General features: G+C 54.9%; 1 protein-coding gene across 3 annotated transcripts in view; it reads right to left on the reverse strand.

The window, feature by feature from the left end:
- The window catches only part of gnas (GNAS complex locus), a 65,282-nt gene that overhangs the window by 11,466 nt on the left and 27,593 nt on the right, over positions 1 to 26,223 (reverse strand). For 2 of the 3 annotated variants that reach the window (XM_088607455.1, XM_088607456.1), the window contains exons 2-5: positions 20,019 to 20,091; positions 9,031 to 9,085; positions 8,317 to 8,436; positions 3,160 to 3,257 (exon numbers count right to left, since the gene is read on the reverse strand). In XM_088607455.1, the coding sequence (XP_088463581.1) occupies positions 3,160 to 3,257; positions 8,317 to 8,436; positions 9,031 to 9,085; positions 20,019 to 20,091 (346 nt within the window). Of the gene's footprint in view, positions 1 to 3,159; positions 3,258 to 8,316; positions 8,437 to 9,030; positions 9,086 to 20,018; positions 20,092 to 20,203; positions 22,269 to 26,223 lie in introns of those variants that run through there. The other variant, XM_088607457.1, reaches the window with a different exon arrangement.

The raw sequence follows: 26,223 nt of genomic DNA on the forward strand, positions 1-26,223 counted from the left end.
GGAATGGCAGCATCAGGCCATACAGGAGGGTGAAGACCCTTCCTGAGCTAGCTGCTGTCTGGTCTGGAGGGAAGGTCCATCTTCCTCGCCGGGTTTGGCGAAAGCGAAGCTCGGGCAACGGCTGCACCCACGCCAAGGGGACCGATTTCTTTCGCCGAACCCCTCCGCGGAGACGGCGGAAACGAGGGGAGAGCCTCAGGGCGATTTCACCCCCCCTCAGCGCAATATGGAGGAACGAGAGGAAGCGGGACTTTTCCTCTCTGGTGGGGAAGAGAGCTCTTCTTACTGCACGACTGGCACGTGAACCCCCCGTCCACCCACCAGAAAAGAGCACCCACAACCCCCAACAAGACAAACAAAAACAACACGGCCAGCTCTCGCTCTCCGCCGCGCGAGTCTCTGTCCCCCTCTCTCCTTCTGCAGCGCGGCGGAGCTATAAATAGCCCAGAGCGCGCTCTCCCTGCCTTACATAAGCAAGCACGGTGGGGGAGGGGGCTCACTTCCACCCTGGCTCAGAAAACCCGCCTGTGACTCTCGCAGGAGCTGGGAGGAAGGCGGGGGTCAGAGGGGGGGAAGGAAGCAAGCTCAAACCCCACAGAAACCCTCTCCCTGATGCCCTCCCTCCTCCCTCTCCCCGTCTCTGCGGTGCTCCTCTCTCCCCTCCTATCCCACAGTGCTCCAGCCTGGGTGTCCTGCTCCCTGGTGTTCACAGAATGCCACCTCTCCTGCTCGCAGGCTCAAAAGAAGCAGCGCAAATTCTAAACAGCTTTGTGGTTCTGGCCTATTCTCTTCCCTGCCCTGCACGGCTTTTCTGGTGCACTGGATTGCTTCCCTGGCTCTGTCCAGCAACCAACACCCCTCTCCTCTCAACTCTGGGTCAGGTCTCGGAGGCCTCCGCCTGTCCTGAACACCCCTGTCATGTGACTGGAGTGTGATCACAGACGGCAGGGCTGGAATCCCAGCAGACAGTCGCCCCCCCCGGCAGCAGGGAAAGGAAAGCCAGAGCGCTTTAAAACTGTCCGTCTCGAGCTCCACTCTGTGCACCACAGCTCGCAGATCAAGACCTCGCTCCCTGCCCGTACAACCCTCGTCAACACCGGCGTTACGGAGAGGAGCCCGCCGGGGGAGAGCCGCCAGAGAGCGAGGAAGACGCGGCGGGACCCGGAGGGCGCTGTGCGGACAGTGGCATGCGCGAGAGCCCCCGGAGGGGCGCCCCTCGGGGCGTTTCTGCTGGAGCTTTGGCAGCGGCTCACCGGGCCGACAAGGCCACCTCTCAAAACGGCAGCTTCTCAGCAAACTGCACCCCGACGTCACTTCACAGAAAGAGACTGCGGCGCGCCGACCCCAGTGCTCCGCGAGGGACGTCTGGAGGGACTTTCCAGACAGGAAGACCAAAAACCAAAACCAAAATTGAGCGCCTGGTGCAGTCTTTGAGGGTGTTAAAGCCAGCTGTGCCCTGACCCCCCTTGCCTCCCTTCAGTTCCAGGGAATCTTCCCATTTCTGCTCTGAATTCATCTTTGCTGCAGACCTGGCTGAGAGGGGAAGGGGAGAAAACTACAAGGCAGGACAGGTGAACATGTGGAGCAACACGGTGACAAGCAGGAACCCACAGAATAAAAAAAGCTCCTCTTAAAAAGGATTGACACTGAAAATGTTACATTAAGAACACCTGCAATATTGTATAGTTTGCAACATACAAGAAATACATCTGCCAAACCAAGCCTTTAAGCCTTTAATAGAAATGCTGAACAAGGCGCACCGAGTATACGAGGCTCTGGCTGACCCGTGATGACATAGCCATGAAAGCTGTCCACAAGAGGGTCTCTCCTCATTTCCTGCTACCTACTGAAGCAGAGGCTCTGTTGGGCTAGCCACCTTTGGACTGCCGTCCTGACTCAAGCGGTCTTTTCTGAACGCCTTATTGCCATGAGAGGGGAGGCCACCAGGTCTCTCCCCACCCTCACAATCCTACAGCCCCCTGTCTTCACTGCCTGCCATTTCACTCTCCGCCAACTCTGGTACTGAAGCGCTCTTCTGCACCCCCATACTGTGCTATTACCCCAATGCTGGTCTGCTGGGCTTGGGTGAAACAGCGATAGGGGTAGTTATGTGACAGATTGCAAGACGCTGTGCTGGAATTTGTTTGATGTGGGGAGGAGTTTTGCTGTTGAATACTTTCAGCTTGCCTCCAGAAATCACGATCAGTTTCACGATTCAGCTGGCGCAAAAGCAGCCGCCCCCAAAAATACATAAATCCAGGAGAGGACAGTAAGGAGAAAAGCCTTCCAGAAACAAGGAAGAACAGGCCTTTCATACAGCCGGACCATGTCCACGGCATGGCACTGTCCAGTACCAGCCACTGGTCAGTCTAGTGCAGGTCCCAGCAGTGGAGCACACCAGAGATGCACCTGGACAGCACACTGCAGGCCACACACCATGGAAACTGCACACAGTTCAGACCAGAGGGACAGGGGTGAGGGCAGTGCGACTCCACCACCAAATGGCACAGCCCCGGTCAGAAAACACCTCATCCTCCCATTAAAACTCCATTTCGATTTCGCATACACACACGGTTTGCAGCACCTTGCAGGTCATAAGTCCGTGCATTCAGATCACAAGTCCCATCACACTGTCCAAGATCCTGGGCACAACAGCAGCGTCCTCCTGTTTCTGTCCAGGGGCTAGAATTCAGTCTGTCGTCACTGACTGCTGTCTCCCCCAACACCATCCGGATGTCACACTGTCCCAAGGGCTGGCCTCCCATTCACTGTGAAAACTGAACCCTGGGATTTGTTTGCATGCTAATCCGGAGCCACCGGAGACCCCCGTTAGACTGTAACGGACTCAAGATTCCCTTGGGAGACTCTGGACCCATCACAGTGCACTCTACAGCTCCTCTCTGCCAAACCTGAGAGGCAGGACCCAGCTGAACCACTGCCACGCCCAGCCCCAAGGCTCTGTCAGAACGGCTCCAAGATTCAGACGAGAGACCTACCAAAAGGCTGTAATAAGGTTTGTGCACATTGAGCAGTTCTGCTCTCTAAGGCCTTGTTGCTTTGCTGCTCCCCCCCATACACACACACACTCCAAACACACGACCCCCCCGTTAGCCTCTCAACAGGCGAGGAGAGAGAGAGGCGATGGCTCTGATCACTCACTACTGCGCGCAGTCGATGAGCTGGTACTCGTTGGATCTCTCGTAGCAGGCCTTCACCCCCTCGTCCTGCCAGAGGATCTTCGTGTGTTCGTAAAACTCCTGAGGGAGACAGAGAGAGGGAGGGGGGACACAGGCGTTCAGCAAAGGCACAATAACGGGCTGCACCGAAATCCTTTCTCTTAAAAACAAAACCACGAAACATGAAACTGTTGGCATTTCGAGGCTCGTGCACGAGTTCGGTCGGCACCTCACAGAGGAGGATATTGCTGCTGCGAAGTCACTCCAACGAGAGCGAACAGATCCGGTCCTGTGCTTGAAGGGGCGTCCCATGCTGACAGGGTACAGTGATCTTTTCACCAGAAACTTTGGGACAGTGAATTAAAACTGAGAACAGGAGGCACTTTGCTGCACAAAAGGTTTTGGGTTTTGGGGGGTCTGGATCAAGCTACCCAGCTGAGTGGACGAGATGCATCGGTGGAGCTGGACCTGGGAACCGCCAGCCCCAATCAGCCCACAGGGGGCAGATCCACCCAACATCTGCAGAGCGTCCCGTTTGTCGTCTGCAGAGATCCGTCAGGTGGAAAAGAAAAACAAATGAACAAGCTCATCAGGCTATCAGTTTCGAGCAATCCGCAGGGGTGAAATTGCTCTTGGCTGCTATCAACCGAAGAAAAGTTTTATACTGAAAGCACCAGAGATAGGGACAGAGACAGACCTCAAATGATGGTAAATGGAGGGTGTGGCGAGGGCCGTGCTCAACAGCTGCAAACTTTAGGAAGACCTCTTCCTCTGCAATTTTAGCTCATGTTATGAGGACCCCTTCCCCACGACGGACAGACAGACGCACACACACACTCCCCTCCAGGGAGAAGAACAGTGTGTCCCAGCAACAGAGACTTCATTTATAACCAGTCACATGCATCTACAGCACAGGCAGGAGAAAAAAAATTGGGCAGTAATTTCTTATTGCATTACTGAAGCCAACCCATAATCCACTGGGCTGCGATTGAATACAGTATTGTTCCTCCTGTCCACAGGCTCTCTCTGCAAGTTGGCCTTTTTATTTCTTCTAAAAAAAAAAAAAAAGCAAGGACTAAGATAAAAAAACAGACAAGATTTTACTTCGGAGGGAGAGCTGTGCTACCGAGAATGACGATGCAAAACTTCAGAAGGAAGGGAAAAGCGGACGAACTGCAGGACGATGGGAACAGCGTGCAGAGACGCGAGAGCCTGACCCCACGCAGGTCACGGGGACCATCGGACCCCGACGTCTGGGCCTCTCCATCGTGCGGGTCATCCGGGAAAGATCCGGTAAACCTGCCGGACCCAGGCCCTGGTGGACTGGATCCGTGCACCACAGACAGCCTTGTCCCTCGACACGACATCTCGACCCGCAGCCCAAGGCTGGGCCGGGCCTCGAACCCAGCCCCCCCAGGGGACTCTTCGCCACCACCCTGCTCCAGAACGGGCGAGGTCCTCCGTTGGAACTCCGGGATGAGCCCCACGACCGCCGGCGCCTATCCCGCCCGCCGCGCCGGACGAAGTGTCTGGCAGGACCCCTCGCCCGACCCGCCTGCTACAACGCCGCTCTGGGATGGGCCCGGCCCGGGGAGACCTGAGCACGGTACAATAAGATCCAAAACGGGACCCGGCGGGGATACGAGAACAATAAGAAAGGACGAGTGGCACGGAGGCGAGCTGGGGGGGCTTTTTTTGGGGGGTTCATGAAACATCCATTTGCTTTCCGGCGGCGTGCAGCCTCATGAAAGACGCCATCCTGCAGCCCCGTGTTTTTCGGAGATGGGTGGGGCGGACCGAACGGCGTGCCAGATCCAATCCCATCTGCCCACGGGGAGGCGAACAGCGGTCTCTCTCTCTCTCTCTCTCTCTGCGCGAGTTATATTTAGATCAGGACAAAGGAGGAGAGGATACGGACAAGAACAACGAACAGGAGGTTCAGCCACTGCAGGGAGCCATGGGCGGCACGGTGCTCGCACAGCGAGGAGCTGCTATATAGCGCCTTTCGGCGTGTGCCCCCCCCCCCTCCTTGAGCAGTCCCGCACTGTAAAAGCTGGGGTGTGGTGTGAAAATGAAGCTCCCAGTCACCATCCACATCTTCCCCGGCCAGTTACGTGCAGTTTATATGCCGAACCATGAAGAACCCCCGGTGTCAGATGAACAGAATCAATTACCCTGCCGCTGAGATCATGGGCCTTGTGATGTGCTCTGAACCATTCAGACAATGGCTCGGGTTCCGGAGACAAAAAAAAACTGGAAACAACGTGGAACTTAGAACAGGAGGCTCTTTACCCCGAGGGTGGTGGGAGTGTGGAACAATCTACACAGCCACATTCCTCAAGTGGCTTCTTACAAGAAAAGGCCAGATGAGACCCGGGGATCAATCAGCTACTGACCAAAGAGCAGGGTGGTCCAAAAGGCCTCCTCTCGCTTATTACCTCTCTTATGCTCTTAGTGTGCATTTGGCATGCGACACCTGGACAAAACAGAAGGGAATTCATTACTCTCATCCCAACCTCAACTGAAGGGGTCCTCACTGGACAAACAGGATGAGACGGGACCTCAAATATTTCAAAACCCAACAGAATGCATTCCACATCCCACTCAAGCCGTTTGTAGAGGTCGAATGCATTATTCCGCAAGGGAGATTAATACATTGGCCTGTCAGCATATTACCACAAGACACGCAAGAACAAAAAAATCTACGTTTTCAAGAAAAAAGAAAGAGAATGAGCTGAAGAGTTTCCAGGTGTTGTCCTCGGGACACGCACAGGCTGATGGGTTTGTGCCGTGTCTCTGCGCACCCCTCTCTCGACACAGTTCGGCAGAAGACAGAAACGGAAAGGATTCCCCATCAGCCTTTCTCCTTTCCCTTTCTCTCCCGCTGGTCTTTGCCGTTGTTTGAAGTCAAGGGCTGAGATGACATCTCCTCCATCAGTCCATCGGCGCCTGGAGACGTCCACTGACCGGCCACTGCCCGCCCCCCCACTTCCTACTCACCCCTCTCTCCTCCCACTGTCCCTCTCCTCCCATCTCTCCAGTCCCTCAAAGTGCCTCTCCCGCTCTCTGGCCCAACTTCCTTGTTTCCCGGGTGTGTGAGTCCTGGAAGGTGCCAGCTCAAAGCCCGCTGAACCAGCCCAACCGGTTGCGGTGTGGCGGCCCAGGCAGGCAGGGAGACAACTGGTTGCCAGGCTCCAGTCATCCTGCCGAAGGATATCATAGTGGCCCGACTACTTCCCTGACCACGGTCTGAAGATTTTCACCCATCAGAGACTGCACCAACACAGGCCAGAACAGAGCAGACTGCAGTAAAAGAGAACGGAGTAGTACAACTTACACTAAAAGCAGATTGCACTAAAATCGACCAGAGAAGTGCAGACTGCACTGAAAGGGAATGAAGTAGTACAAATTGAACCAAAGCAGATTGCACTAAAATAGACCAGAGTAGTGCAGACTGCACTGAAAGGGAATGAAGTAGTACAAATTGAACCAAAGCAGATTACACTAAAATTGACCAGAGTAGTGCAGACTGCACTCACTCGGACTGGAATAGTGAAGACTGCACTGAAAGGGAATGAAGTAGTACAAATCGCACTAAAAGGGAACTGAGTTGAACAAATTGCACTAGGGCAGACTGCACTCACTCAGACAAGAATAGCGCAGACTGCACTGAAAGGGAATGGAGTAGTACCAACTGCACAAAAGCAGATTACACGAATGTGGACCAGAGTAGTGCAGACTGCACTAAAACACATCGGAGCAGTGCAGAAAACCAGCCAGGATCAGCCTGGTAAAATGCAGCGGGAAGCTTGGTTTGTACCCTTGAGGGACAGGCTGATGCCCGGAGTGTGTGGAACTGATGTGGGAGCTTTCCCCTTGGCTCAGACTGGCCTGGCACACAGACGCTGGCAGCCTGGGAAAAACTGCCGAGTTCCCAAGCCCTTCAGAGCGCTAACCCGGGACCGCCTTTCTCCTAAATTAAACCTCCCCGTGTCCCAGACACAGTCTCTATCAATCAAGCCCCACAATGACCTGTCCCAGAGAAACAGGCTCCGATGAGCACGCAGCAAGAGGAGATGTGCTTCTGAGACACCGGAAAAGACCTTGGTCAAAAAGCTGCAATAATATAATACCTTAATAAAAACAAGCAGCTGCAGCTTTCACTTTTCTCTAGAATATAACTGCACTAAACGTAGCGTACACGGGAGCCCAGCTGCCCGCATCTCAGGTTGTCACAGCACAGGGAAAAGGGGCTGACATTCTGGGGAGAGAGGAGAGGCCCCGGCGCAGTGCCATTAGGGCTATTATCTTCCTTCAGCACAAAAGTCTTTTCTTTAATGAGCGGGCACTGGGATGCCAGGAGAAGCCTTGCTGCCGTCTGGGGAGGGCAGCGTCTGCGCCAGGAGGCCCCCCAGGTGAGAAGAGGGTTTACCGACTTAACGAGCTTAACGAGAGCAGAAATCAATGGTGGAGAAAGACACGTCCTCCTTTTCTGTCAGTTACGTCACCATGCTTTAAATACGCATTCAGCAGCGCAGTCTGAAAAAGTCTGCTTGTAAAACACTGCTTCCTCTCCAGCCCTTGATCTGTTTGGCAGTGAGTGGTTAACTGACCCAAGGACCTTATCCAGCTGTCCCTTGAGGGAAGCAGAGGTAGCAACTTCAACGTGGCTGGGTAACTTGTTCCATGCTCCCACAACCCTTTGCGTAAAGACGTGCCTCCCGTTCTCGGCATGAGATGCACTTCCAACATAGATTCCGCTGGGGCCCTCTGGTCTCTGTTTCACCTGGGTTGACAATGTCAGGAGTCTGAAAACTTCTATCGGGCCCCCTTGTAATCATTTAGGTTCAAGACTAAAAAGTTGCGTCGTCATCAAATTTATCTGGTTGCTCTTCTCTGTACGAATTACAGCACACCAATATCTTTTTTGCAAGTTGGGAGACCAAAATCATACATAAACATGTAAATGAAGCCTTTCTGGGGGTTACAAACTTCGAATATAACCCCCGATTGAAATCTATGCATTTAAGCGTGGGGCCTAGTATTTTGTTTGCCCTTCTAATGGCCTGCCCTTGTGGTCCAGGCGTCGTAGATGTGCCTACGCAAACAGCCGAGGAGCCCTGCTACACCAAGCCCTCACCGTAGGGAACTCGAAGTCTTTCTGGTTGGCTAGGTTGAGGATGTAGTCGATTCGGAACTGGTTGTCTGGACAAGCCAACTGGACCGGCGGCGCCAGCGTGCTCATGGCTGTGACGATAGTCTGCGAAGAGCAAGGGGCAGAGGTCAGGGTGCACTTTCACATCCGCCCGCAGAGGACTGAGAAAAACCAAATCCAGGAAACCCCATGATGCGCACAAAGGAGCTTTTCTGTTTTTTGTTTTCTCCTCTGCCTGCACCAAAACAACTGACATTTCATTCTGTTTCTGTGTTACAAAGTCATGCACTTAGTCTAGACCACCGATTCCCCACACCCCTATATAATCATTCAATGCAGGAAGTTGTAGCAAATGTCACAAAGGAAAGTTTAATCTCTCTGCTAGGACACGAGTAACATCAGAATTGCTGGGCTGATCTTGAACCAGACCCCTAGTTTCACACGTGCAACGCCGGGGTTTTCCGGTCCTGGAGCTTCTGCAGATTTTCAGCACAACACAGCTCTGACTCTAAACCAGCTCTTTACTGTCTGAAGGAGACCAATTTCACCACCTCTCCCAGCTCCGCAGGTGCTGCTGAACTGCAGAGACCTGGGAGCCCCACACACACACACACACACACACACACACACACACACACACACACACACACACACCTTGGTCATCAGACACCGCAGGCCCAGCCCTCCCGGAGAACTTACCTCTATAGCTTCTTTAATATTATTTTTAATGTCCTGAATTTTCTGTTTTTTCTCTCTGCAAAAGAAGACACAGAAAATGGGAGAACATTAGCAGTGAATCTACAGCTCCTGCATAACCTCTGTTAGAAACAGCACCTCACTGGCAGGCAGGGCCTCAAGACAGGACATTCAGCACATCTTGCACACTTTGGGTGTTAGTAGATGGAGGTGCAAGAATCTCATCCAGCTATTCTGTGCAGGGTGCTCCAGACACCCACCACTACTAGTGTAAAGCAGTTCCTGTACTACAGAGAGGGATAGAGGGACTCCCCTCCTAGATGTGACGAGCCGTGGGAGCCGAAACACTGGGATACAAATGCAAACAATTGTTAAACCCACTTCCCCTGGATAACACTGGGGCCCCAAGGGTCTTTGCTCCGCTACCTAGTGTGACACAGTCCATCGGAGTCCCTTTGATAATACCGTTCTCATTCTGAGGACTTGTACCCACTCTCCCACGACCCTTGCGAAGAGCTCTCCAAGATTGCAGCCACAGAGATTATTGGACACAGTGAAAAACGAACAAAATCAGGGGCAGGTATATAAATATAATCTGCTTTCTCCAATCAGGACACACAAAGCTCAACTTGATGTTGGAGTCTCTCTCGTCGGGACTGGCAAAAGGTTTTGGGGTCCCAAATGATGTCATGAAGGGAAAGCCCAGAACGCTCCCTTCAGGGAAGAGGGGATCCCCACTCAGTCCCCTCTCTCCATGAAGAGGGTCTTCCTTCCTTCATCGTTCTGAAACAGAAGGGTCTTGCTCACAACTGCGGCAGCAGAGGGACCCCCCTGCTGCTGTTGCTCCCACACACCTACAGGAAGGCCGGCGCACTGCCAGCCAGGCCACACGGTGGCGCGGTGGAGTGGACGGGCCTGCGCTGGCTCTCCTCCCTCCCTCTCGCTGGCCAGCACGAGCGGGTCTCCTTCCGCCCCTCCCCAGGAGCACCTGCCCGTCAGCGTCTGTGTCCTCCAGTTACCCCACCTGCCCTGCCCTCGCACACCGAGGCCCGGGCTGCCTCAGATAACCCCGCAGTGCAGACAAGCGCTCCTGGAAGCGCTCGCAAGACCCTCCTGGAAGCATCTGTGCATCTAAAAAAGCCCAGCAATACTATTCACAACGCCAACTGCTACCTGTCTTCTGGTCTTCCCCTGCCCGAGAAAATTAAATCTATTTCCACCGTTCACTGTCTCCTCACCCACTCGCTAATCCGCTGCCCAGCTGCGCAGACGGCACCAGCTGCCCTTCACTGTCCGCAAGCAGCCCTGTCTCGTTCGTGCTCCCACTCTTCTCCGATGGGTACAGGGAGCTCTGTCACAGGCGCTAAACCCCTGGAAATAACTTCTGCCGTATCTACTGAGCCCCATTAACGATCATTTTCATCTGTCTGAAGATCGGAGTGGATTGGCAGCACCATGGTGCAGAGGCTCACACTGCTGCCTCACCACACCGGGGCCCCGAGACCAGTTCTGGACTCGGGGTTCGTCTGTTCTCCCCCATGGTCATGTGGGTTTCGTCCGGGTGCTCCCACAGTCCAAAGAGACGCTGGTAGGCTAACTAGATTCTGGAAAAACTAGAACCGGTGGGAGTCCTGTGATGGACTGGCGTCCCATCCAGGGCGTACCCTGCCTTATGCCCAGTACATGTTGGGATAGGCTCCGGCTCTCCCCACTATCCTGAACTGGAAGAAGTGGTTAGCGAGCAGGTGGACAGGTGGATGATGTCGCGCGTTTGTCATGTTCCGACACCTTCGATCCGCCATGGAACCGGCTTCGGAGTGAAACCCGGCGAACGGCCGGGTCTCGCGCAGCCCCCCGCCCCCCCGTTCCCGGGCTTGAGCTCCGGCCAGGAAGCGACAGCTCCCAGGACGCGCCGACATGTGTCGTCCTCAGAACTGAATCAAAGCCAAACACGGTTTTCCAGCCATATCCTCCGCCCACACCTACTGTATACCCATCGCGAACAAATCAGAGACACATCTTTCCGAGTGGAGCCTCAGCGCACGGAGCAGGCTCGGTGCTGGAATTATTCGAGGTTTCTGAAAGAATCCATTCACAAAAAAATTCAACCCGAGGGAGTTTGGGGTGGTGGTGGGGGGGGGTGTTTCCCAGTTTCTTCCAAGATTCCAAAGCAACGAGAGAGGGAAAGAGGGAGAAAGGCGGGGGGGGGGGGGGGGACACCGAGGAGGGAGAGAGGAGAGTGAGAGGGACCTTCATTCGAGGAAGGGAGAAAGACGGGAATCTACAGCAAGGAAGCAGGGAAAAACAGGGATCTTCGAGCAGAGACGAGAGGGAAGAGCGAGCAGGACGGGAACAGTGGGACAGACCGAGAGAGGGGGAGGTATGAGGGAGGACATTTTCACGCGGAGCGCAGAGATCGTGATCGTGGGACTTGCTCCGGGCTGTCCCTCTCCGCTGGGGCCCCGGTCACAGAGCCGGGGCTACAGGTTATACTGGAACTTCAGGTCAGCAGGCCGGGAATGAGAGGAATCCCTAAAATGCAAGAGGCTGGGCCGGGCTGGGCCGGGCTGGACCAGAAGCAGAACGGAGAAACAGAGACGCAGCGTAGTGAACTCATGACAAGGGCCAGCAGAGCCGGAGCGGCCAGTGGGGACGCAGATAAAGACGGCACCTTCCCCGACACCTGGCCGTGCCAACGCTGCTTCCGAGAGACAGGGGACTCCAGCAAAAACCACGTCTAACGAGACATTACAGATGTTGTCACAGTTTCACGCAGATAACTCACTCCAGAAGATACCTGCATTTCCCACACTCACTCATAGCAAGCAGAAAAAAAAGAATCTATTGGAGATCCTTCAAAAGTATTTACAATAGCTGGTTATACAGACGCAGCAAAAACTGAAGAATGCAAACTATGAAACATTTCCACCCAGCGGGTGTCTTCAGGACGATCCACTGAAGAAAAGTGGATGCTAGGCGAGAGAGCTTTCAAAGCTGAGAAGAGGAGATATTTCTTTACAGGAAAGGTGGTGGGAGTGTGGAACAAGCTCCGCAACCCATGTGGCTGAAGCAGAAACCCGGGCTTCTTTCGACCAGTCCAGTGGCAGCGCAGCTGGATTCCAGCGACAGCAGGCCAGGTCACCCCCAAATCATATAGACACCTCATGGTGACCCCCCCCCAGCATCCGCATCCCCCCCTCTCAAGAGGCTGCGTCTCCATGGACAAAAACTGCGAACACGCGGGCGCGCACGCAGACTGGCCAGCAGACACGCCTCGCTATCCCTGCGCCACTTCCTGCTCCGCAGCCCAGCGAGGAAACGCCACCAGCGGACGCCACGCTCCGAAACCCAGTTCCCAGGCCAATCACAGCCTCCCGTTGTGTTATCACCCGGTGGTGCTCACCCGGAGTGTGTGACCGATGACTGGGGGGGAAAACGCAGCATGCGATTCTGTTGTGTGCGTGTGTCTGCAGAAACATCGGACACCAGGCCCCTAACAAGCCATGAAGAGGAGCGAACCCTCCTCAGAGACGGAGCGAGCACTGCAGAGGGGGGAGAGGAATCCCACCCACCAGGGGGGCAGAGGAGAGGGAGAGCCTGCAGCACTCCTGCTCAGACACACCCGGTCGTGTACTGGGTTCTGAGCCCAATTGAGAAGAGCCTGTTTGCATTTCCAACATGACAGTCATTAAAAAGTCACATGCCATCCAGCGGAGGGTGTGTGCTGGGGAGGGTGTGTGAGAGAGAGCCAAGAGGGCTGTCTCCGCATGTCGGTACGTCTCTCTCGCCAGGGGGTTGTGAGTGTGTGGGCTGGGGGGCACACGGGTAACTAAGAGCAAGTTAAGAACTGGGTGTGTCCCCGCAGGCGAGGGGGTGGGGTACAGTGTGACTGACGCCCTCTTCCTGTGCCTCACCTCTGCTGTGGGTGGGTAGCGTTGTGGTTTTCAAACCTATCCAAACTACAAGCACCCTGCGCTTGGGAGGAAACTTACCAAAAAAGCTGGCAGGGGGATGTGGGTAGGGAGGGTGGGTACGCTACTGAAAAATAAGCCCTTGTCGAAGCTATCCCTCCTCTCTCTCCCCTCACGGGCCCCAGTGGTTTGACCCAGACCCGTTTCAAAGGCTCTGACAGGGGGCACAGAGAGTCCCATTAGAATGGAGGCCCGAGCAGAACCCAAGAAGGCCAAGTCAGCAGGAGTCCAGACTGCTGTGCAATGGGGCTGTCTCCCCCGCTGGGCTCCCGTCTGCCTGACTGCAGAGGACAGGCCCGGCCCAGCACACCGGGCAGAGCAGGAGGCCCACAGAGCGCTTCGACAAGTACCGGGCCGGTCCACACAACCGGGTCGCAAAGAAACAGCACCTCGCCTTTTTAATCGATAAAGTCTCGCTGTGGCACCGAGAGCTGAGAGACCTGGCCAAATAAGAGCCGTCATGGAGGGACCCCCACTCGGACCACGGACAAACGCCGATCCCTCGGGACCGCTGCAGCTCTGCCCTGGACAGGGACAGGCTTGTCACACACAGATCAGTCAGGAGAGCGTCATTCCAGGAGGAAAGGAAAGGCTGTTTTTTAGAACCCGGGATTTCACAAACGGGGAATCGATCCTCTAATTCCAACGAGCCGCACACCCCACCCAGGAGCCTGAAGGGCGTCAAAGGAAATTCAGGGAACGTTGCCGGGAGGGGCTTTCGTCTCCAGAGGTGTAGGCGTGTGGTACAAACTGCACAGTCATGCTGCCAGTGCTGAGTCACCAGCACAGGGGGGGAGTCAGAGCGGGGTTTTGTCATCAGTGAGCTGAGCAGTGCTGGAGTGTGTGAGGTCTGGTGACGTGATGAACCCAGGACTGGGTGACATCAGACCCCCCCCCGCAGCTGTAAACAGACCCGGTCACCCCTCCCTGTCCAGCAGCCCAGCCGTGAAACAGAGGACTTCCCTCTTTCCGCACTCCTACATACAACAGCAGCCCTCTCACAACAGGAAAAATACAACTGACTCCCCCGCCCGTAAGAGACACCCTCACCGAACAAAACTTCCCTCAACGCCGACCGGAACGGTGAGATAATAATAATAATAATAATAATAATAATAATAATAATAATAATAAACTTTATTTTATATAGCGCCTTAAAAGGTGGCTTCTCAAAGCGCTTAAAGATACTGCACCACCGAGAGAGACCCTCCTTCTGACAAAGACATCCTCACTGAAGCTGACCCCTCGCTTACCCCCCACCCCTCGCTCTCTCTGACCCCCCCTTCACATACCCCCCACCCCTCGCTCTCTCTGACCCCCCCTTCACATACCCCCCACCCCCTCGCTCTCTCTGACCCCCCCTTCACATACCCCCCACCCCCTCGCTCTCTCTGACCCCCCCTTCACATACCCCCCACCCCTCGCTCTCTCTGACCCCCCCTTCACATACCCCCCACCCCTCGCTCTCTCTGACCCCCCCTCCTCTGACCCCCCACCCCCTCGCTCTCTCTGACCCCCCCTCCTCTTACCCCCCACCCCCTCGCTCTCTCTGACCCCCCCTCCTCTTACCCCCCACCCCTCGCTCTCTCTGACCCCCCCTCCTCTTACCCCCCACCCCTCGCTCTCTCTGACCCCCCCTCCTCTGACCCCCCACCCCTCGCTCTCTCTGACCCCCCCTCCTCTTACCCCCCACCCCCTCGCTCTCTCTTACCCCCCGCCCCCTCGCTCTCTCTGACCCCCCCTCCTCTTACCCCCCACCCCTCGCTCTCTCTGACCCCCCCTCCTCTTACCCCCCACCCCCTCGCTCTCTCTTACCCCCCGCCCCCTCGCTCTCTCTGACCCCCCCTCCTCTTACCCCCCACCCCCTCGCTCTCTCTGACCCCCCCTCCTCTTACCCCCCACCCCTCGCTCTCTCTGACCCCCCCTCCTCTTACCCCCCACCCCTCGCTCTCTCTGACCCCCCCTCCTCTTACCCCCCGCCCCCTCGCTCTCTCTGACCCCCCCTCCTCTTACCCCCCACCCCCTCGCTCTCTCTGACCCCCCCTCCTCTTACCCCCCACCCCCTCGCTCTCTCTGACCCCCCCTCCTCTTACCCCCCACCCCCTCGCTCTCTCTGACCCCCCCTCCTCTTACCCCCCACCCCTCGCTCTCTCTGACCCCCCCTCCTCTTACCCCCCACCCCCTCGCTCTCTCTGACCCCCCCTCCTCTTACCCCCCACCCCTCGCTCTCTCTGACCCCCCCTCCTCTGACCCCCCACCCCTCGCTCTCTCTGACCCCCCCTCCTCTGACCCCCCACCCCTCGCTCTCTCTGACCCCCCCCTTACATTACCCCCCGCCTCCTTGCTCTCTCACCCCCCCCCAACTTGCCCCCAGCCCCTCGCTCTTTCTCTCCTCTCCTCCTGTCTCAATCTCTCTCCCACACGGACACTATCCAGGGACAGCAGGTATTAATTAACCCCATTAATGTCTCCCTATAGCTGTGGGAAAATACCAGTGGAGAGCTGGGGTGAGGGACCCAAGGCCATGCTGGTGAGCCCTGATCCAGTCCTGCAGCCTGACATGCATGCAGAACCCAAGGGCGTCGTGCTGTCTTGTAAACACCTTCATACTCGCTGAACTGCAGGTCTCGTCTTAGTGCATGGCCATGTGCGCAGTTTTTACAATTTCTTTCCATGTTCTTTGCAGAACACTAAAAAAAACTCAACTGTCACCCTTACCGAGTACAAAGTTCAAGCTCCTCCAATAACAGAGCCGACACGACACAGGAAGGAGATTTTTCAAGCAGCTGAAAGCTGAATTGTGCATCGATCCTCAGTAATAATGAAACACTGCACACAAACATGCGTCTAGGACAGGAATTACCACAAGGTCTCTCCTTTGCTGCAAAATGCAAGCAGGACTGTTCCTGGAAGGTTGCTAGAAGAACTTTCCAGGCCAAGAAACAATATGAACATCAACTTTCCGCTACAGAGTACAGAAAGGTTTTTCTAAAGCTGCCCTGTAAATTCAAGAAGATTTTTATGCCCCACAATGAGCAGCAAAGTGACAGCTCAGCAGGTCGTTTCGGAAGTGTCCGCCCCTTGAAAAGGCAGTCTCTCTTCAGGGGCTGTCTGCATTATAGCTCCAGAGTTAAAGACAGTCGCACTACCTGCTCGGCAGTAATCCTAAACCTCTGCAACTGGAACTGGTCCTGCTTCACAGCAATTCCATTCCACGGCACTTTGAGTCATTTGGGATTTTAAGGCTGCAGGCTCCTGAAGAAAACAGGGCTTGTTACCTTATTCTGAGTCAATCTGCATTCAGAGAGCTGCGACGTCGGCATCAGGCACCATCTCTCCCCTTCATCACGACAGCCCGTCCAAAATGCCCACAAGCGGAAAGCCTGAAACTGATCGGACTGCTCCAGAGCAGGAGCCACACACAGACTCAGGACTGCCCCAAAAGCTGTAGGAGACCCTAACACTACCCTGTCTGCTCCCACAGATACTGAAGCTCGACAGAGCAGAGCTTTTAAAAAACAGCACAAAGCTTTGGGCCTGGGTGGAGGGTGGAGGAGGGGAGGGGTTCCTCAGGAATTTTGTAATGCATATATACTCATATATACTTTGTAATGCATATATACTCATATATACTTTGTAATGCATATATACTCAAGCGGGGCTCCTCCTTCACCAGCCACGTGAAAGTCTGAAAGTACTGAACAGAAACAAACCGGCCCTGCGTTTTCATTCAGGCACCGTGGGCCTGTGGTGGGGGGACCCTTCCCTGGGGCGCAGGATGGGCCCCGGACTGGTACTGCTTCGAACCCGGTCCCGGTCACCTGCCGGACCGTGAAGGGGTCTCCCCAAGATGCAGCACACAAATAGATGACCACCGCCCGTGCGGGGGGGGGGGGGTCATATACTGAAAGGGGGTGGCCGAGGCAGAAGCCCGCAGGCCAGTTGGGGTACCAGCACGTCCATCTGGCGCCCCGAATCTGGCACTGCTGCTGGGTAACAGAGAGGCGGCTGTCTGGGCAGCCCGCGCCGACTTCCTCTTCCTCCGAGCCGCGACCACAGAACACGAAGAACAGCTAATAAACCTAAAAACCCAACAACTCGGGTTTCCTCTCCTTATTTACCAGGGAGGGAGAAGAGATCCCTAACCCTCCGCCTCTGTGCTGATGACATGGAAATCGGAAGCTGCTGGAATACCCAGAAAAGCTTTTTTAACACTGCCTGCTGACGATCAACCACCGATACTGGTTAAATTAAAAAGATGACAGACCGTCTCATAAAAAAAAAGGATTTAACAATCTTTAAACTGGGGTGGCGCAGTGGTCAGCATCCCTGTCCTGCAGCGCTGAGGCCCTGTGCTGGGTCGCTGTCTGCGTGGAGTTCGCCTGTTCTCCCTGTGGTCACATGGGTTTCCCCTGGGAGCTCCAGTTTCCTCCCACAGTCCAAAGACATGCTGGGAGGTTAACTGGCTTCTGGGAAAACTGGCCCTGGTGTTCAGCCCATGCGCATTTGTGTTTGTGTCTGTGTCTGTCCTGCCCAGCAATGGACTGGCGTCCTGCCTTGTGCCTGTATCTTGCTGGGACAGGTTGCGGGGAGGCTGGAGCCTGAGTGGAAGAAGCCGCAAGAAACTCTTGGATGGATGAATAAATCATCTTTGACCTAATACCTTTGCATTACTGCCCATCAGCCCTTTTCCCAGCATTTCAAAGCAGGTACTGGTTTTCTTTCATTAATGCAGACACCTAATTGCTACCGGTCGCCCTGTAATTCTCTGGGGGGATGCTGTCAGGTGTCACGTTAGGGTGGCTGTGTGCCCTAGCTCTGCCCACACGCGTCCCAGAGTGGCCTGGCCAGCCCCGGTCACCCTAGTCGGCAAGGTCAGTCCCACGGCTGTCGAGAAACCCTGGAGCACGCAGTCACGCAGCAGCTTGAGAGACAAACAGCACCATGTTCACCGCCTGCATCGCTCTGCACACGTGACCCCGCGCCCAGGAGAGCCCATGTCAGACGGGCTGGCCCAGGACCCTTCGCAGAGGGCAGGTACGGCTTCTTCCTCGCCGCGCGCGGGATGTGGCAAGGCTCTCTGAAGTCTGGCCAGCGCCGCTCAGGGCAGGTTTCTGAACAAGCACGAGCCCTGCTGGTAAGACAGGAAGCTGGGGGACTGTGGTTTCAGAGGCTGACGCCTGGTGCGGCGCTGCTGAGAAACAGCACCTCGGAGGACCTGGGAAGGAGACTTGCAGAGTGTCTAACCCCCCCCCCACCCCCACCCTCCGGTGCTGGCCGCACCCTCACTGCTGCCGGCGCCTCCGCGACGCAGAAACGCACTCCTCCAGCCAGGCCTCAGCACGGCCAGCTCCGCGCAGGACCACAGCCTCGGCACCTGCCTCGTCCCCCGGAGAGAGAGAGAGAGGGGGGCCCGGGACACTCGCCACGCCCCCCCGTTTCCCGCACCCCCTCGGCCTGCCACATTCCCCGCCCCCCCCCGAGACCCCTCCACCGGCCCTGGCCCGCAGCATGACTGCGCCGGCGCCTTCAGATCTCCGAGATACCAGGGGAAGAAGCTGCACGTTAGGAAATGATTCACTGACCGAGGGGCTGCTGATGGAGCCATCGGATCTTCCCCACAGCCCCACCCCTACCTCTCCAACAAGCCTGGAAGCACAGAGTGGCATTCCAGCCGGGGGGCCGCCCCCTGCACACACATGCACACACAGAGTGGGGAAAACCGGTCAGGCGAGAGCTGGCCCACGGAAATCTCCTCACCGGGACTGGAGACGGAGACCGAGAGAGAGAGAGAGAGAGGGGAGGGAGAGCTGCTTCTTCGGGGCCGGCTTTCTGATTTGCACGCCAGCTGCAGGTTTCAGATTGGATCTGCTGGTCTGCTTTGCAAAAATACCGCCCAAGCCACGGAGCTGCTGCTGAACCCCAGCCCGAGCCCGAGAGAGAAGAGAGGGAGCGAGCCAACGGGAAGAGGAGACCAGGTCTCGGAGAAAGACCTGACGCAGAGCAAAACGAGAGCACAGAATACCTGCCCAGCACACGGCACAGCCCCAGAGCCCCTGCCTAGCTCTCACAGCACAGGGGCCCAACTCAGACGCTCAGCCCCAAGCGCCCTTCTGACAATCGCACAGGCAAGCCCAACCCCCAGCGAATGATGCCAGGCTTGGACTCCAATAACGAGATGAGAACCTGACATTCTCCAGGTTAGAAACAACCACGTGTTTGCTGAAAAACGCCCGCGTCTGTGGGCCAAGCTCGTATCCACCAAAGTGTCGGTCAACAGTAACACCACCACTAAAACTTAAGAAGAAGGACAACCAGAGCGCCTGTCGCAACCTGACGATTTTTTTTCCCAGGAAGCCTGCTCCCTCTGTTGCTTGCCCAGTGACCAGGGTCTCCTGCCTTTCCACTTCTCTCACCGGGAGAAATAAAACGGAAGTCCTGATTTCGGGGAGGAGACCAACTCCGTCACGGCTCCACGACAGAGTGTCACTAAACAACTAAGAAAACATTCGGCACAACACAACCGTCCTCTTTACATCATCATTTCTCCGTCTCAAACGCCCACGCCCCCCCCACCCTTCCACTTTGCGGCCGAGTCTGGAGTGACTCCTGACCTCTGACCTTCAGCACCTCCCCTGCGTTCTCTGAACAAGCTCGCCCCCTGCTGGCAGGGACAGAGCAGCTGCCCCCATTAGCTCTGGGTCAGCTGGCTTCAGGGAGAGGACCATCACGAGGGCTCACATCTGGCACAGCAATCATTCTGATCGATTTCTAGGTCTCGTGAGATGCAGCCTCTTCTGGAAACTGTACTGATCTGCTGTCAATAACACCTTCTGCTTTATTCACACCGACTGACAGTGACGAAGGAACCACATAATGGCCCACGCGAGATCCTACAGCTGGCACAGCCTGATCACAACGCCATTTCACGGGAGCCCGATCTTTTTGCCTTGGCGTTCACCTGGCTTCTGCCTGCAGCACAGAGCAAGGAGGGTGGAGGGAGGAACCGAAGAGACTCACTCAGCATTGAAGCCATTCACATGCAGGATCCGCATCTGCTTCACTATGGTGCTTTTCCCCGATTCGCCAGCTCCTGCGAAGGAAAAAAAAAACAACAACAAGGGTCACAAATAAAACGAACCGACTGGGCTGCACTTGTGGTCCGAAACGGTACAGAGGCCGGCCCCCCAGGCGGACTGCTGGACCTTCAGTTCGCTTCTCACTGCTTCCCCTGGCGCTGCGCAGATCCATCCCCCACCCCTCTTCCTCTGGGCACGGCGGTCACAGGGGTGCCCCCCCCAGACTGGCCACACAGCTTGCCCATCACCATCAGTGTGCCAGGCCTCCACGAGTCAAACCGCTGAGAACAGTACCTGAACTACACTAGGGGTGAGCAGCCCTGTGTCTCCTGTCACACCCCCCCGGTCCCCTCACCCTGCCTCAGCGGTGCTTCTGTCACTCCTAGAGCATGAATCTGGATAACCACACGGCCCTACAGCTCTTCCAGGCAGCACTCAGTCAGTCCCTGCACACCCGTTTCTCCTTCCTACACATTATCCGGACTCCCAGAGCTCAATACTACTTTCCAGGCACAGAAATACCAATGCCACCGGAAGCACACACTCTCACTGAAGACCACAGCTGCACAGCTCCAGTCCTTGAAGGCAGAATCTAGCAGGTTTTCCAGGTTTCTTTAAATTAACGGCTGTAGACTTCTGACATGTGATCCAGTTAATCTGATGACCAGATTAACAGGTTTATTAAGAGCAGAGGTGATGAATCTTGCAGACGCACAGAGCCCCCGACCAGGGGTTTGTATTCCTCCCCAGTCAGCGCTGCTACAGGTCATGTCAGTTTCAGGCTGGCGGCAAGCTCAAGTGAGCGACTGCGGGAAAGCACAATCGGAGCCAACCGGTAGATACTAAGGACCAGGGCTGGAGACTGCAACCTGGCACAGCGCTGCACAGACGAGCCCCAGCTGTGGGAGTCTGAGAGCACCTCTGTCCCCAGGCTGGGCCTGGGCTGCTGCTCCCAAATCAATTACTGGTCCTTGGGAAGCACAGATGCCTCCCAGAGACGCCACTACCACCCTCCTGGAGTCCCTGAGGCTGCAGTCCAAGGCACAGCTCACTGGAGGGCCTGGTTAACTCATCCCAAACCCTGACACGCTGTGAGAAGCAGTGCCTCCTTCACTGATCCTACCTTTCTATTCCTTCTATAGTCGCTAGAAATGTTAACAGCTCAAAACAGACACCTCCACCTTCCCCTTCTATTTTCCCCAATAAATAAACACAACATACGTATTGTTCCTGTTGTCTACATTATGTGGTGTTGTCTTTTGTACTGTGTTTGTCTCAGCAGAACAGGACAATACCTAAGTGTGCCACCTGCCTGCAGCCTGACCGCCAAATGATCACTCACTAAACACCTGGGACGAACAGAAACCATCACCTATCAAGCCCTGTGATTCAGCCAATTCATTGCTTGTGGCAACTGTAATTAAACACCCTGACGATGCACGTTGGTGTTTTCTGCTGCACAGAAACGGCAGTTCTTCATTAAAACATGTCAGGCGCACAGAAGGAAACTGAAACAGCTGTGCCCGACACTGACCATCACCACTGGGTTAGTTCGCAGACCCTGATGGAAGGCGAACTTGTTAGTATTCACTTTTATAAAATATCCATCTTATGTGGACGATGAAAAGGCCCAGGCTAATAAAACGAAGAGGTTAAGGGGCTCAAATTTGGCATGGCTTTAAAACTGCAATGAAGGGTCAGGCCATCCGGGTTTCTGAACAATCACTTTAAATAAGAAATTAAGAGTTTGAGACCTCTGTAGGTGGAGCTGTTCACCTCTCGTCCAACCCTTGACTGTCCACTCACCACCTCCAGGAACAAGATCCAATATTTATAAATCAGTCGAATTAGTGCCATTCCTACGTTTACAAAGCCTGCTGGATTCCAGCTCACTGTTCTGGGCCTTAGGCACCTTCTGATCAATTGCACTGCAAGAACAGCAAGATAAAAATAACTGCAATAAAAATGCATCACAAAAATCCCGATTCTCTGACAACGAGCACGGGCACACTAGATCCTGCACTCCTGCATGCAAACGCAGGGATCCGATTCAGCTGGAGGGGTGGAGCCCTCTGAATTCCTCAAAAGCGCTCAAACCTTGAGACAAACGCAAAAAGCCGCAGTATTTCCTCCTCCGTGCGCTGTACTGCCTTCCAACCTACCAAGTGGCCTCCACCGTGAAGCAGACAGTGTGCACAGTTGACAACTCCCACAGATGACACACTGTTCCCACAGATGACACACTGTTCCACAACATGGCTACCCTCAGCAACACGGGGTCCCACCGGGCTGGAGCACGAGAGGACGCATCTGCTCAAGGACACAGTGCTGGCAGTGGGGACGTGAACTCGCTGTCCCCCCCCCCACACCCTGTGCGCTACATCAGGGGGTGTCCAGCCCTGCTCCTGGAGGGCCGCTCTGTCTGCAGGTTTTCCAGGCCTCTTTAACGAGGAGCTGGGAGAATAACCCCAGTAGCAGCCTGTTTCGTGACGCGAGGCGCTAGACAGGAATGAACGCCCGCAGACACGCCTGCCCTCCAGGACCAGAAACTGGTCACCCTGGCTTCAAGCTGTGCCGTCACCAGGTGCTGAAAGCAAGATGGCAGAGCAGCGCCTTCGGCTGTCCCGTTTTCAGGGAGCGGCCCGTGGGGGTCCCCCCCTCCCCCCAGTGCATCAAGACCGGTGACACGTCGTGACGGGGGTCACAGCTTCATGCTCGTCCCAGAGAGGCGACTCCGGAAGCGCAGCACACACCGAACAACCACCGCAGCGCCGGACAAACACACCCGCCTCCATTTCAAAACAGAGTAGAGCAGAGCTGCGCTGCGCTGGCGGAGCAGCAGAGTCTGGGCTCCTCCAGACAGAGAGAGAGAGAGGGAGCCGGAGAACAGCCCACGTGAAATTAAAGTCATACGAACACAGACGATGAAATGAGAACAAAACATCGCCACCAGAAGCCTTTCAAAAACAAGACAACGGAACAAAATCACATTACGCCTGATTAACCGAAGACACTAGACAGAAAAATCAAACAGTCTAGTGCAGGGATTGGCAAACTGGGTCTGGAAGACCTACAGGGTCATCTGGTTATAAACAACCAAGCCCTTCAGTTATCATCTTCAATCGATCCATGTTAATGCGATCCTTAGCTCAAGACCGAAAACACTTGAGGCCTCAGCCCAGTCCAGATCAATATGATTTAGGAGGGACCGCCTAGGGTTGAGCCCCTTTCTCCAGGGATAAGGCTTCTCAAACTGAGGCCCATCCAACCCACCACATTCCAGCACTCAACGTCCGGCCAGCACCCAAATAAATGCAGCGACGCTGCTAATTCTCAGTTCTGATGAACTGCAGTACACCCTGTAGTGCAGCATCATCCACACTGACACATGCAGATGAACAGTGCTTGCAGACACAGGGATACGGGAGAGGTCAGAGCACAGCAGGACACTCCTGGTCAGTCCGCTAGCCTGCACACATGAGGCACAGCATGTTTAGAAAAAACAGGAGCTTCCACATTAGGGTGAGAGCTGTCAGAACAAAACCCTAGCTGTTCCCCAGCTCGTCAATTCTTCAAAGTGCAACAGTGAGGGATGCGGGTGAGGCAGCTACATGTGTTTAACCCCGCGCAGGACGTAGGAGTCCTGCAACCACCTATGAATCCCCGAGCCCAGATAACGGCCCGGCAGCGGACGCAGATGCACCAGGAAACGACGAACCGTCAGACCCACATTCCCTTCCAGCGCAGCAGCACTGATCGCTCCAGGCCAGAGAGGCCAGAACGCAGCAAAATGTAGGAGCTGGTTTCACTCGGTTACAGCATGCAAACGCAGCACTCTTCCCACACACCTGAGTCAAAAGAGAACACTAGCAAGCACTGTGCATTGCTTACTTACATCGGGAGCACAGTGCTACAAAGCACACTGAACAGTAAGCGTTTTGAACAATCTAATTGGCATTGGAACAAGTTAATGAGCAAGCCTGACTGCCGGACCTGGACACAAACTGTTTTGTTTTTTTATTAGTTAAGCATCACATGTTTAGAGGGGAGCTCCACACCGATGAGCTGCAACGCTCCATGCTGCTCGCGTTAGAGATCTGTGTCCCAATCAATGTACTCAGCCTCCTGCAGAGAGCTCAGGGATGGAGCTGGGGTTCCCACTGACCTGCAGATGGATCCCTTTCAGGATTTAGGAGCTGAAAGCTTTCATGCAAGACGTACCTGGAAACCACCAAACTGAAATGACCAGCATGAAACATCCTCCGCCCAGCGGTGGCCATAACACAAGAGCTCGTCACTGGCAAGACCTGGACGGGAACCAACACCTGCACTACTCAAGTCTAGGAGTTTCCTCAATCTGGCGGGGCCTTAACCGCTGCGCCTCGGGGTATGACTGCCCATCCCACAATACTACATCCAGACTACGGCAAGCCAACAACCCAAAATACGCAAGGGCAATGGACACCACACGACTACGACTCGCTCTCCTCTGCTCCGTTGCCTTATGTCCCAGGCTCTCCTCACGCTGGTGCTCGATGACCACTGCGCGTTCGCCTGTTACATTAACCATCCGCAACCACAGGCCCACACCTGTCTCTGGAGCAAACTGGGAAAAACAGCCACCTCAACCAAAAGCCCCGGCATCTTCATACAGCTATACCGCAAGAACAAACAAACGAGTTAGGTGGGCTCGCTGGCCTGCTTCGTAACTGCTCTCGGATGGTTTCGCGCCAGCTCTTCCTGAACGGCATGCGTTTCGCGCCAGCAGCAGCAATCCACTCCGAATGAGAACCGAGAACCAGCTGGGGCCTTCCTGGAACTGGTGACCCCAAAGAGCTGCTTCCTCATCGCCGAGGGCTGCACCCTGACAAGATCGGAGCCAGGGGTCTCCAGGTCTAGGATCCCAGCGACTCCCGGTCTTTTTAAAGGCCTTTTCCACTTCATGAACTCAAACCTTCATTTCATTAACGCTGCAGCTGCAACGCCTCAGAGCCAGGCTCGAAGAAGCACCATCATGCGGTTCATTGAAATGCCGAAGACGAGCCCCAGGTAGCGGACAAGAAACCGGAAATGCCCAGATGAAGTCACCTGACAGGGCACTCCGAAGATCTCCCCCTCGCCCCTATGGGAAAGAAGGGTGACAGCATGGGGTGTCTTAGGTCAGGAACTGAAGGGTGTGAAGAAGCTGTTAAGTGGGTCTGATGTAGCCAGGGATCAGCTCCTTCAGCAGGACTGAGAACCTGACTCTGCTGCCCCCCCCCAGCACCAGGACTGGACAGCCCTGCACTAAGGCCGCTCAGAACCTGCTCAGGCGGGTCGGGCCTCGTGTAAAACACTTGTGCCCCCTGGCTCATTCTTCCACGTTCCCCCGAGATTTAAAAACCTGCCAAGAGCATCACAAAGCAAGAAAAGCCACAGATATTCGCAGTGCCCCCGAGAGTCCAGCCCCGACAACTCCAATTCCACAAACCACAAGCCTGAAAACACACGTCTGCTGACAGGTGAACCAAGGGTTAAGAGGGCTTCCCAGCGCTTGAAAGTCCAGTGTGAGATTTTAGAGATGAGCAAACATGTGCACAGGTATGTATATGCTTGGCAAGCATACACAGAAAAAGCATATCCCTATAAGCCACGTTTTATCATCTTTAATTTATATAATCACTCCACTTGACAGCTCCTGCCCGTCTTCCAAATTCTCTTCAACCTCCGAACTGCTAAAAATCGCATATCAAATGAACTCATGTCTGCTCAAACACTGAGCTCTGCGGTCTGGTCAGAAACGGGTACAACTGGCATTAAAGCTGATGCCCGTTTTCTCTACAGAAATATTCTTCAGAAATGTTCCTTTTTTTTGGATGTTAATGGTTCCACAGAGACAGTAAGCAAACAGAGTTGTTTTCAGCAAAAGCATACATTCAATGTATGTGGTGAGAATCAACCGCTTCCTAATTCTGGGACACACTCAGGTTTGGGAGTTAAAAAACCTGAAGAACTGTAACAGATTTTACATCATAACTGATTATGATGATTTGTTTCCACGTGGACGGAAATGAAATTATTAGCTGCATTTCGTTTTAGCTTAGTTAGTGGCGAAACAAAGCAAAGGTCACAAGTGGAAACTATGGGGAAATAAATCTGAGAAGTTT

The sequence above is a fragment of the Lepisosteus platostomus genome, chromosome 15 (genome assembly GCF_059453375.1).
Source record: "Lepisosteus platostomus isolate fLepPlt1 chromosome 15, fLepPlt1.hap1, whole genome shotgun sequence".
Taxonomy (NCBI): domain Eukaryota; kingdom Metazoa; phylum Chordata; class Actinopteri; order Semionotiformes; family Lepisosteidae; genus Lepisosteus; species Lepisosteus platostomus.